The sequence below is a fragment of the Saccopteryx bilineata genome, chromosome 5, assembly GCF_036850765.1.
Source record: "Saccopteryx bilineata isolate mSacBil1 chromosome 5, mSacBil1_pri_phased_curated, whole genome shotgun sequence".
Taxonomy (NCBI): Eukaryota; Metazoa; Chordata; class Mammalia; order Chiroptera; family Emballonuridae; genus Saccopteryx; species Saccopteryx bilineata.
In genome coordinates, this window is record NC_089494.1 from 235,182,673 (window position 1) to 235,196,061 (window position 13,389).

General features: G+C 35.5%; 1 protein-coding gene across 1 annotated transcript in view; it reads right to left on the reverse strand.

Annotated features, from left to right (window-relative positions):
- The window catches only part of SLC30A9 (solute carrier family 30 member 9), a 73,860-nt gene that overhangs the window by 16,231 nt on the left and 44,240 nt on the right, over window positions 1–13,389 (reverse strand). Inside the window, exons 10-14 of the mRNA XM_066233628.1 lie at window positions 10,379–10,434; window positions 8,203–8,338; window positions 6,363–6,402; window positions 5,534–5,605; window positions 4,991–5,098 (exon numbers count right to left, since the gene is read on the reverse strand). Of these exons, the coding sequence (XP_066089725.1) occupies window positions 4,991–5,098; window positions 5,534–5,605; window positions 6,363–6,402; window positions 8,203–8,338; window positions 10,379–10,434 (412 nt within the window). The remainder of the gene's footprint in view (window positions 1–4,990; window positions 5,099–5,533; window positions 5,606–6,362; window positions 6,403–8,202; window positions 8,339–10,378; window positions 10,435–13,389) is intronic.

Genomic DNA, 13,389 nt, shown 5'->3' on the forward strand with positions numbered 1-13,389 from the left:
GGATAATGCGTAATGTACACAGGTCGTTGTGAGATCAGGAAGTAAACTTCCCTCCTTTTAATCAAGTAGTCAGTCAGCTAATTGCAGAAACCCTTTGATGAAGAAGATGGCTAAAAGAAAAAAAGATGAGGAGTATCGTACTTTTCAGTAGGAATGGACACAGGAATTCGCCTTTGTGGAGAGAGCAGGTTCTGCAGTGTGTCTAATATGCAATGATAAAAATTGCATCGATGAAACGGTCAAATATAAAGCGGCACTTCGACACATGCCATACTATATTTGCATCAAAATATCCAGCGGGGGACAGCAGGAAGAAAGCATGTCAAGAGTTACTGTGCAGAGTGCAAGCTAGTCAGCAGCAACTCCGTGTTTGGACCCAACAAGGTGACTGGAGTTCGGCTAGCTTTGCTAGTGCTTTAGCAATTGTGAGAAACGGAAAGCCATTCACAGATGGGGAGTATGCCAAAACATTCATGCTTGATGTTGCCAGTGAACTTTCTGACGACTTTTTGGACAAAGACAAGATAATCAAATGAATAGAAGACATGCCTCTGTCGGCAGGAACTGTTCACAATTGTACCACCATGATGGCAAATCAAATTGAGGCAACACAAGTGAAGGACATAAATGCAGCACCATTCTTTTCTCTCGCTTTGGATGAGTCAACAGACGTAAGCCATTATTCCAGTTCTGCATGATTGCAAGGTATGCTGTCGATGACACACTACATGAGAAAAGTCCTGTTGTTTTGCCTATGAAAGAGACAACAAGAGGGGAGGATTTATTCAAGACTTTCACTGAATTCGCTAAAGAAAAAAAATCTACCGATGGATAAAATATTTTGGTGTGTACTGATGGTGCTCCGTGCATGGTGGGGAGAAACAGAGGATTCGTAGCACTTCTTTGTGAACATGAAAAGAGACCCATCCTAAGTTTTCACTGCATCCTTCATCAGGAGGGGCTTTGTGCTCAGATGTGTGGTGAGCAGCTTGGTGAGGTGATGTTGCTGGTCATTTGGGTGGTCAACTTTATTGTTGCCCGAGCTTCAAATGATCACCCGTTTAAAACACTGCTGGATGAAGTTGGGAATAATTATCCTGGTCTGCTTCTGCACAGCAATGTGCATTGTCAGGAGGGAAGGTGTTCAGTCGTTTCGCAACTTGTCTGAGCGAAATCCGGATTTTTCTTGAAATGAAAAACGTCAAGCATCCTGAGTTAGCTAACTTCAGTGGCTCCTGAAGTTCTACTATCTTGTGGACACGACTGAACATCTGAACCAGCTCAATGTGAAAATGTAAGGGGTTGGAAATACAGTCTTATCCCTTCAACAAGCAGTGTTTGCATTTGAAAACAAGCTGGAACTCTTCATCGCCGATACTGAAACAGATCGTTTACTACACTTTGAAAAACTGGGAGAATTTAAAGATGCATGCACAGCAAGTGACCCTGCTCAACATCTTGATCTCCAGCAGCTAGTGGGCTTCACATCTAATCTCCTGTAGTCATTCAAACAGCGCTTTGGAGAATTTCGTATGCGCACTCGTCTTTTTAAGTTCATCACCCATCCACACGAGTGTGCAGTGGACAGCACCGACCTGAGTTACATCCCCAGTGTCTCCATCAGAGATTTTGAGCTACAAGCTGCTGACCTGAAGGCCTCAGACATGTGGGTAAATAAGTTCAAGTCACTGAATGAAGATTTGGAAAGACCTGCACGATAGCAAGCAGAGTTGGTGAGCAAACACAAGTGGGGAGAAATGAAAAAACTTCAACCCACAGACCAGCTGATTGTAAAAACTTGGAACGCGCTTCCCGTCACATACCACACACTGCAGCGTGTGAGTATTGCTGTACTGATAATGTTTGGCTCTACATATGCAATGTGAGCAGTCTTTCTCACATCTAAAGAACGTTAAGACCAATGTATGATCACCTTGGTCTTAACGTTCAAGATGGATGGAACATTTAATGGATAGAAGTCTCAACGCCTGCATGAAGCTTAACCACAGCACATATCAACCAGACTACAAAGCCATCAGCAAAACCATGCAGCACCAGAAGTCGCATTAATGGTAAGAAGTACTTTATTCATCATTGGTTAGCAACAGCATAACAACATTATTAAAAAGAATTCAGAGACTTATTGTACTTTAAAAGTGTTGGTCTTACATAAAAGCACACATTTACTTGTATTTAGAGTTAAACACATTGTATGGCTCTCATGAAATTACATTTTAAAATATGTGGCGTTCATGGCTTTCTCAGCCAAAAAGGTTCCCGACTCCTGTTCTAATAGTTCTACCATTGTACAAAATGGGAATGATACAACTTGCTTCAATATTACATAGGGGTATCATGGGGTTTAATTATTTAAGGTCTGTTTCTTGTATCTTGTCATTATATAAGTAATGGTTGAGTATTTTCAGATTAGAGAATTCAAATACATATTAATACGTAATATAATAGCTTATTTTTATTAGCAATATTAGTAGCACTTTTCCTATCCCAGCTTGACAATGTAATTGTGAGATCAAAAGCTGAAAGAAATAACCATTTTTGTGTCTTATTCTTACTAAGGTTCTATGAGAGAATTAAGCCATACAAAAAATTTATATGGGTCATTCTTTTATCATTCAACTAAGAGTGATACATAACTAATAATGCTTTTCAAAAAATATTTTTTGTTTATTGATTTCAGAGAGAGGAAAGGAAAGAGAGACAGAAACATAGATAGATCTATTTCTGTATGTGCCTTACTAGAGGTCGAACCAGCACCCTCTGTGTATTGGGACGATGCTTTACCAATTGAGCTATTCGGCCAGGGCCATAACCTAGTACTTTTGTAAATACAAAAAAGAAAGTTCATTCATTGCATGCTATGGGTACCTTACAACAGTGGTTCTCAAAGCATGGTCCCTAGACCAACAGCTTCACCATCACTTGAGAACTTAGTAGAAATGCACATTCTCAGGCCTCACCCTAGATCTTCTGAACCAAAAACACAAGAGGTGGGGGCTAAGATTCTGTATCTTTGCAACCTCCAGCTGATTATGATTCTAAAAAATTGTCTTCGATTGCTAGGGCTTAATTCTCTCCCAGGACCAATGAGAAGTTATGATTTATAAATGTGTAGATAAATATTTATAGAACAGATATCAATAAATATTATATTTTGAATCTTTAATAAATTTTACACCCAACAATTTTATAATTAGAAGTCTTTTTATTCTAAAGATTAAATGCTAACATTAAATTTAAATCTCTTAATGCTTAACAGAACATATTTTACTAAAAAAAATCTCAATTCACATATTAGTTTTACTAACGTTAAGTTAAAAACAGAACAAAGTACACTGACTTATCTGTACTCTTAAAAATAATCCACTTGTAAGTGAAATATAATCTACTAGACCTAAAATTAGAGTTCAAAATCAAATATATTGCTCTTTAGAAATTCAAATTTAATTATTTTTATTTTAAAATATATATATAAATGATTCTACAGAAATCACAGAAATATTAGCTAGAAAATATTTTATTTATATCTTAGCATGTTATTTAATTTAAATGAGTTAACTTAACTAATTAAATAAAATATAATTCATGTGAAATACTCTGAAAACAAAAATTTTATAAGTCTGATTTGACTGGTTTAACATTATTATATAAAAGAAAATCTATTAAAAGCTGATTTATTCATCAAGTCACAATTTTTTTAAGCCTAAAATTTTGCCAATTATTTATATCCAAAAAACGTCTAAAATGATAATATCAACCAGAAAAACAAAACTTTTAGAAATATTCTGTATTGCAGTCAAAATCAGAAAATGTTGGTTTAGTTTTAAAATTTACATTCAAAATAAGAAAGACATTCATATTTTAGAATATTTTAAGAAACACTGCACCCTGGCTGGTTGGTTTAGTGGTAGAGCATTGGCCTAGCATGCAGGAGTCCCCGGGTTCCATTCCCGGCCAGGGCACACAGGAGAAGCGCCCATTTGCTTCTCCACCCCTCCCCCTCTCCTTCCTCTCTGTCACTCTCTTCCCCTCCCACAGCCAAGGCTCCATTGGAGCAAAGTTGGCCCGGGCGCTGAGGATGGCTCTGTGGCCTCTGCCTCAGGCGCTAGGCGCTAGAATGGCTCTGGTCGCAACAGAGCCACACCTTAGATGGGCAGAGCATCGCCCCCTGGTGGGCATGCCGGGTGGATCCCGGTCAGGTGCATGCCGGAGTCTGTCTGACTGCCTCCCTGTTTCCAACTTCAGAAAGAAAAAAAAAAAAAAGAAACACTGCAGAAGTATGAAAGCTCATCACCTCAAATTATTTGGAATATGCAAGAAGAAATGGGAAAGAATGGAAGAAGTCCTATTCCAAGAGAATGCCAGCCTCAGAAATTTGAGTCTTTGCATACTAAGCAGTTCTTTGTTTAGAAAACAAAAATAAAATTATTTTTTTGTCTTCAGATTTGTCTGTATTGTACTAGCCTTCAGAACACTTAACTAGCTACTGAAATGAGGTTGGAATCAACTCAAGAGTCAAGAAAACAGGAAAGGAGTATCACTATTGGTAGTAACAGTGGAGAAGACAAATTAACAAGAGTCACAATATGTATTTATTTAGAGCTTTAGAATTTATTCAACTTCTCTCTTATATTTATCATTATAAAACTGTGAGGTTACTAGGATAAATATCAATACTTTCATAAGTAAAGATTGGGTAATTTATTAAGTCAGTTAGAAAAGTTTAGAGCATTACAGAAATACTCTATTAACATAACAGCATTCTTTATTTCTAAGAAAAATTTATAATTCAAAAAAAATTTACACCAAATGTTTTATACAAATAAGTTAATAAGAGGTTAGTATGAAATTAGTATCTAACAACCTACTGGTTTAAAATTATTCATTTATATAAAAGAATATTTCTACATATTAGAGAATTATTTAAATACAATAGTACAAATAAACCACTTGTGATATAAAAAATATTTACCTGTTATAGAAGTAAGTCCCATACAAGTGGCTGCTATTGTCACTCCCAAGACTGCTGCAGTATCCTCCAATAAAATAACATTTGTACTAGGATCACGACTTTCCATTACTTAATCAGTGGGGAAGAGACAAAAAAGAAGCTTCCTGAAATCTTAACTTGATACTCTTAGGTAACATTTCAATAAGTATCCATTTTAAACTAAGATAAAAATTAAGATTAAAAATGTATGAGATCCTGATTTTAAAAACACTGCTCAATACAAACGTAATTCCTTGGTTTACATGTTCCAATTACTGTCTCAAGTTATATAAGCGTATTCAGAAATACTGTAATTTACTTAAGTTAAATCCAAATATAAAGTGTTCATGTTCAAATTACACTGCATTTCTCTTTTTAAGAGACTGATGTATATGTAAAGAGCCATACATAGGGAAGACACTAACATATATTTTATAAATATCTATAATCAACAAAGCAATAATACTGGGCAATTTTAAGCAAGTAAAGGAGATGAAATAATACACCTGGTTTTTAGACACATACCATACTTGTAAAATGACATTCCTTTGGCCTGTGCACTCCTACGAAGTTCATTTATAGCAACGAGAAGTGTTGCTGAAAGAAAAGCATTCTGATAAGCAAGGAAGGAACTTCATGCCTCCAAACTTTAAAGATGACATCTCAAAAGATAAATAAATATGTATAACACTTTAATGCCAGGGTTGGAAATAAGGAAAAGTTCTGTATTAACTAGTCATTATCAAGAGCTCAATTAATCATCACAACATAAAAATTCCATATTTTTAAACCACAATAATTTAAATATCATTACCACAATAACAGCCTTAATTACTGGACAAGCTATTTGGCAGTCACCACACTGAGCACAATCACTTTTGATCCAACAACCTTTGAGACAGGTGGTGTTACCATCATTTTATAGATTGTCAAAGATGAAGGAATCACTGTGCACAGAAAGTGACAATGTTTGAGAAGTAAACATATTAGTAAACAGTGAATTAGGCACTTCTCTGTCATAATTCTGCTGTAGCTGAAAATTCTAGAAACTGAAATATTTTCATTGCAAAAAAAGACAGCCTTCTCTGATTAATATACTAAAGTCTGATTTTTTAGAACTCAGTATTTAGTTATATTTTATACTCGATTTCAAATGTTCTGAATTTTACGATATGATACACAAGGAAAAACTGCTTTTCCCTTGCCCCCATTCATTACAGAAGCAGTCACAGGACATCATACTAGAATTTACTCCCTAACAGTAGACAAAGCTTAGATTCCTATTCTCAATTTTTTTAATGAACTGCTGTATATTACTAAATTAATAATAAAGAGATACTATGATAGTACATACCTCCTTCTGATACCAATGATCCTGCTAAAATACAATATGCCTAGAAAATAAGTATTAAAATAAAGCACAAATTAATTGCACTAAAAAATCACAATTGTTCATGCATAAAGTTTGTAGTATTTAACACAGATATCACCCAATAAAGGGAGACAGCACCTTTCCAAGATTCCCAGATAAAACCTAAGAAATATAAATTGGTCTATGGTGTGCTGAATCTATTATTTATTAACAAAGAGTCATAGTCTGATGGAATCCCATTTATTTACTAAAGGATAGAAGGGCTTCTAGAAGCTTTAAAACACAACTGGAAATTTAATTAATCAATCCCTAACTACAGAATTACTGACTTCTCTGCCTCTATAAAGTAATACTGTACAAATTAGATGAATGCTCTGAGAATGAGCTATCTATAACGTGGCTGAACCTTTGCAGAATAGAGGAAATGCCCCTCTTCATTTTAATTATATGAAATGTATTACGGTAGAAAACTAGTCAATAAAAACTGTAGAAAAAGCCTAGTTTAATAGGTTTGTTATTATGTAGACATACAGGTGTATGTAACCAAATGTTAAAATGAGATTCACTCTAATTGAGAACAAGGTAGGTTGCAAGTACTCAACATTCCAAAATGAGGCGCTATACCATCTATTCAGGCCTTGCACAGAAGGTGGCCAGAGCCTGGTTTTACAACTCCTAGCTCTACATCTACTAGCTCACATAAGTAGAACTGAGGTTAGGAGGCCAAAAGTAAATATTTCTTTGGGAAAAGCTGTTGAGCTGTTGAGATTGCTCAGAAAGTTGTCTGTGTGCCCCTAGAGGTTAGAGATCACAGTGAGCTGTGTCTAATGCACGCTTGAAAAATAAATTTATAGGCAAGTCTAGTAACCGATATTGGCTGTGTCAGCAGAGTATATGTCTGGGCTTGGGAAAATACTGCACTCTCATCAAGAATGTGTTCAAGATATGTGTTTTAACACATAGGACTCAGACATGGAACTGAGTAGGGGTCTTTTGGAAAGACACCAACTGCCCCAAAGACTTCTTGCCAAATGCAAAGCAATCTCAGCAAAAATAGTCCGGAATTACACCATGAGACACAGAAGCTAAGAGGGTGTGCCATATAACCAATCTGTGCTTGTCAAGGGAACTAGAGTCAGAGTGACCAAGCAAGGCAATCTCCACGAAGTGCCCACAATCGGGAGAAAAAAAACCAGTTTTGCATCTCTGCAAAGTCCAGAGAAAGCTGGCAAAATGACATTGATGCCACTGAAGTAATACTTTCTTGTCCCCTATTCCTAACTTCACTGCTGCCACAAGCAACCTAGGGAGTAGGACAGAAGAGTAGGAGCCCTGCGAGGGAAAATACATAACACGACTGTGCTCCCACCCTCCCATTCCTGTAGTGTAGGCTTCTTACCAGGCTGAGGGAAATGAGCAGCTTTCACTTTATATACAATGTCAACATATGACTATTATATGGGACTGGATATTTTAATTACTTATAGGAGATTATTCTTGGGGCTAAAAGTGAACAGAAATCTTCTTGTTCTTCAACAGAAACTAAAAAAATTAATGGAACTGCCCAATATGTTAACCAAGGAAATAGTGCTTAATAATTCAACCTACAAAGCTGTTCTTCTTCAACATCATTGAATCAAATAATTTAGAGGTCATGTTCAGTGATGTTGTAAAAGCACAACTACAGATTCATAACCCTATGTGACACAGTCAAGAAGGTATGTATTAGTGCTGTTCTTTAATATCAATACGACAAAGGCATTCTACTCTATTTAAACGCTATTTCATATTACTTCAAAACTGAAGGGGAAAAGAAGATTACCCAGAGAAGGGATTCCATTGGTTGAGGATTAAGCAATCCCATAATTCCATGGTACCAAGATAATCCTGCACCCATCATGAAAATACCAACACCACTAATTAGTGATGCAATATAGCGCATATTTGAAAATCCATACCTGGAAAATAAAAATAATAATATAGTTTACAAGAAATATATATGATTTCCTGTCAAAATACATGTTTACTAGGTCAATGAAAAAGAAAACAAAAATCTCTTACAATATTAAGGTGTTATAGCTTTTCATTTAAGTAAAGTTTAAGTGCCAAACTCAAATCTAATCAGAATATCAACATATAAGATGGAAAAAAACTGCAAGATCTTTGAAAATACATAAATAGAATAAATATGATTTAATACAAGTGTTTGTTAATTCATTTTCCATATGGTTTGTTTTGATTTAGTAGAACTACTGTATTTTACTTTTATGTACCACAAGTGCTGGTAAAACTAATCTTTTTAAAAAAATGCATTCAGATGTTTAATGAACAGGATAACATTTAAATTTCTTTGTATACAGCTTCTAATTAAGTTGTTTTGGTCTTCTTGTACAGTCAATGATTTATATTACCTATAACTGGATGCTGGACATTTGTTGCTGGTTCTATGTAGTTTAGCACACAGCAAATAACTGCTATTATTAGGACTAAGAGCTTCAGTTTTCTGGATGTTTTTATGACAGTTTCTTTGTTTTAATATCAATTATTTTTCAAGTACCTTTGGTCTTTACATGAATTCTTTTGTATTTCTGCATGTACTCAATAAAATTCTCAGCATTAAGTTAAAAAATATGACATACTTTAAAAGGAAAAAAAGCACTCATTAATAAAAATACTTTCTTAGGAAATTTACTCCCAAATGCAAACTCTATGGCACCCTTCTTCTGGCAGATGAAAATTTAAATAAGAATTCTTATTAAAAACAATTCTTAAATCCTTTTTGTAAATACGTAACCTTAACATAGGCAATTCTCTGCTTACAGATGTGATAATGTTCTATGAGCCTGATTCACAAAAACTTACTTTCTTCTAAAAGTTTCCCCCACCAAAGTAATATAAGATATATATGTATTTATTTAAGTTAAAGTAAATGGAAATGGAGATCTAAATTAAAACAATATTTTCTAGAAATCTGTAGGTTCTCATTGAAATTTTAATTCAGTAAATCTGCACTGTCTAAAATAAATCATTAACCATATAAGGCTATTTAAATTTTAATTAATTAAAACTAAGTAAAATGTGAAATGTGGTTCCTCACTTGCACTGGTCACATTTCAAGTGCTCAACAGCCATGTGCACCCAGTGACGACTGAACAGATTTGGTAGAAAACTTTGTAGACTGGACAGCCCTAAAGTAGGTTATTGATAATACTTTGAGAAGAAATCTTCATAAACTAAAATTTTTAAATTTTACCCTGTTTTAAAATTTTTGGTATATAAAACTGCTCAGAAAATACAATATTGAAAGCAGTAGTGTCTAGCTTTCAAGTAAAGAAAGGCATTTATATAATGCATAGAGATTGACTGCTTTACAAAATAACTATTTTTTTGTCTTAAGATCAATCAAATTCTACTACTAGAGTGTGTTTTTAAAAATGATGCATGTAGAATTCAAAAGTGCTAGCTGGTTATGCTAGAAGCAACAACAAAATCAACTGGCAGGATTCAAAATAATATATTCTACAAAGCACTCATTTTACAAATAATTTGAAATATTAACAGAATACTATTTCCAAATCACAACAGAAAAATTAAAGTAGATTAATGAATTTACTAGAAGTTATCAGTAAGATTTTATATTAAGTGGCCTATTAGTCTAAGTATGAAATGTTTCCTTTGACCAAATAAAATAGAAGTCTGAGATAAAAAAATATATATACTTTGTTTTTAATTATGAAAATTAAATATATAAAATTTAAATATGAAAAGAACAAGCTCTCTATGCTATATTACAAAGCATACAAATTTAAACTCCATTTTCAAATTTCATATTGAATTTACTTTGACACAGTAGTGAGTCCTACATTTTAGATACTTCAGTGGAAGAAATGACAAATCTTTATCATGAGCTGGTACATAAACATCAGGTTTCTACAATTCAGTTGCTTTTATTTCAATGACTTGCCACCAAAACAAAAAAATAAATGCAGTGTCCTTACGGATGAGTAGGATCTGGTGTTTGAACAGACTTACTGATGCCCAATGCCAGTAAACCCTAAGGAGAAGAAGGAAAAAGGTAAATAATCATTAGCAAGATGGGGAGTATAATGTGGTAAAGTCAATCTGGAGGATGCAGCCTGAACAGGGCAAAGAAACAACATACACTCGTCCAATAGCCCAGCATTTCTGGTTTCTCTTACCCAAGAGGAATAAAGATGAACACAAAGGGGTTCAAAACACCATTGCTTCTAAAGATGAAAAATTTGAAAACAACCTAAAATCTACCACTGAAAAATGGCTAAATAAATAATGGTATAGTCAAACCATAAATTACTTCTACAACAGGTTCAGAGAACGGAGTTGGGATAGAGCTTTATGTACTGACATGCTAAAAGCTCCTAGACAGACCATTGAGTGTACCGGGGGAAAGCAGGTTTAGGAACAGTTTATACAGTAGAGAACCCACGTTTTATAATTTTTGTAAACTATACATAATAGCTATATCTACCACATTCTGTTAAAGCACAGGAAAAGGTCTGGAAAAATGCACATTTAACTATATTTTTACCTCTGAGGAGAGAAGCAGGAACAGGGGGTCTACAATAGGGTTTTTTATATGATGGGTAACTTGTGTAACTACAAATAAAAGACTAAAAAAAATTTTTTTTTTCTTTTCTGAAGCTAGAAACGGGGAGAGACAGACAGACTCCCGCATGCGCCCAACCGGGATCCACCCGGCACGCCCACCAGGGGCGATGCTCTGCCCACCAGGGGGTCGATGCTCTGCCCCTCCAGGGCGTCGCTCTGCCGCGACCAGAGCCACTCTAGCACCTGGGGCAGAGGCCAAGGAGCCATCCCCAGCGCCCGGGCCATCTTTGCTCCAATGGTGCCTTGGCTGCGGGAGGGGAAGAGAGAGACAGAGAGGAAGGAGGGGGTGGTGGAGAAACAAATGGGCGCTTCTCCTATGTGCCCTGGCCGGGAATCAAACCCGGGTCCCCCGCACGCCAGGCCAACGCTCTACCGCTGAGCCAACCGGCCAGGGCTAAGACTAAAAATTTTAAAACAGTATATATTATGGATACAAACATTACTAGTAAAATTGCAAAACCATGAATGTAGTTGTAATAGCCATTTAACATCCTTGTCTCCTAATTCTATTATGTCAGTTGAGTCTCTTTCTATTGACTGATCTGTCTCTTGGTTACAAGTCAAAATTTTTGCTTCTTGGATAACTTTTTTCTTTTTTTAAATTAACTGCTGAACATTGTGAATGTTATACTAAATGTCTGGATTTTGTTGTCTTCTATCTAGACTGTGGGGCTTTGTTCTGGCAGGTAATAAAGTTGCAGCTTGATCCTTTAGCACTCTGATCCTCTGTGAACTCTGCCTCATCATTTCTAGCCTCCTCACACAACCCTAAACAATTTTTGCCTTCTCAACTTAATGAGTTATTTTTCACTCTGCTTCACTATACCATATGTCTCAGGAAAAGACTAAATTCAGTCCTCATTAGTCCATCATGGCTGGAAGCAGGTCTCTAATGTTTTACAATTTGATTTTTTTCTTACTCAAATGATCATGTTATTATTTCAGGCCAGGTACACAGCTATATCTACCACATTCTATTAAAGCTATGAAGAGTACACTGAAAAACTATCTTCAATGTTTTAATAAAAGTAATAATGAAATTAATAAGTTTGTCCATAAATACAAATACTTTTCATTTCAATTTCCTTAAGTTCAAATAAGTTTTCAACAAAACAGATATGTTACATATCTCTCCTCAACCTCTCTCCCCTCTCTCCTACCACAACCGAACTGGGAAAATATTAAATTAACAGTAGTTATTAAGCATTTATTGTACAAAAATATTAACTCAGGGGAAAGCTTTGTTAGTACTAACAGCAAGTGTCTAACTTCTTTCCTTACTTTCGCAAAAGGTTTTAACCCATTTGACAGTGAGTTCTTGGGTTTGATTTTTAGTTAAGATTGTACTCGCTATTCCTTACCATTTTATCATTTTTAACTTTGTCTTAAATGGTTTTATTGACTGTATTGTCTTTTACTGCAAATTCTTCCAATTCATTCTTACATAATAGGAGTACAAATAAATACTGAAAAGGCATTATCTTAATACACCACATTCTTTAAAATGTTAAATAACACAAGTAGAAAATTTTATCATGTTCTTTAAAAAGGCTTAGGTTTATGGTATTCAAAATTTGGATTAAAGAAGGTATTTTAATTTTCTAAAAATCTTTCTTCAATTGCAAATTCAGGAAAGGAATGCAAAATACTAGTCTAATGTGAAATTTTAATTCATCAGTTACATAAGACTAATTTATATCATTATTCAAAAAACTTAAATTCATTGGCTCTTGTAGTCATCAGAACTCATACTGAAATAAAATTTCCACCTACTGTAAGAATCTCTTCCACAAAAATTCCTGCCCAAACATTAGTAACCTATAATCTTATACTTTATATTCCACTGTTGGAAGTTCTTAAAGCCTAAACTGCTTTAAAATACCATGATCGTATTTCTATGTACTTCGTTGTTCAAAAGTAAAACAATTTTATTTTTCTTCCACGTACCAACTATAGAATTATTTAATTTTTTTTTGTATTTTTCTGAAGCTGGAAACGGGGAGGCAGTCAGACAGACTCCCGCATGCGCCCAACCGGGATCCACCTGGCATGCCCACTAGGGGGCAATGCTCTTCCCATCTGGGGCGTCGCTCTGCCACAACCAGAGCCATTCTAGCTCCTGAGACAGAGGCCACAGAGCCATTCTCAGCGCCTGGGCAAACCTTGCTCCAATGGAGCCTTGGCTGCAGGAGGGGAAGAGAGAGACAGAGAGGAAGAAGAGGGGGAGGGGTGGAGAAGCAAATGGGTGCTTCTCCTGTGTGCCCTGGCCGGGAATCGAACCCTGGACTCCCGCACGCCAGGCCGATGCTCTACCACTGAGCCAACCGGCCAGGGCCAGGATTATTTAATTTTTAAACAGGCC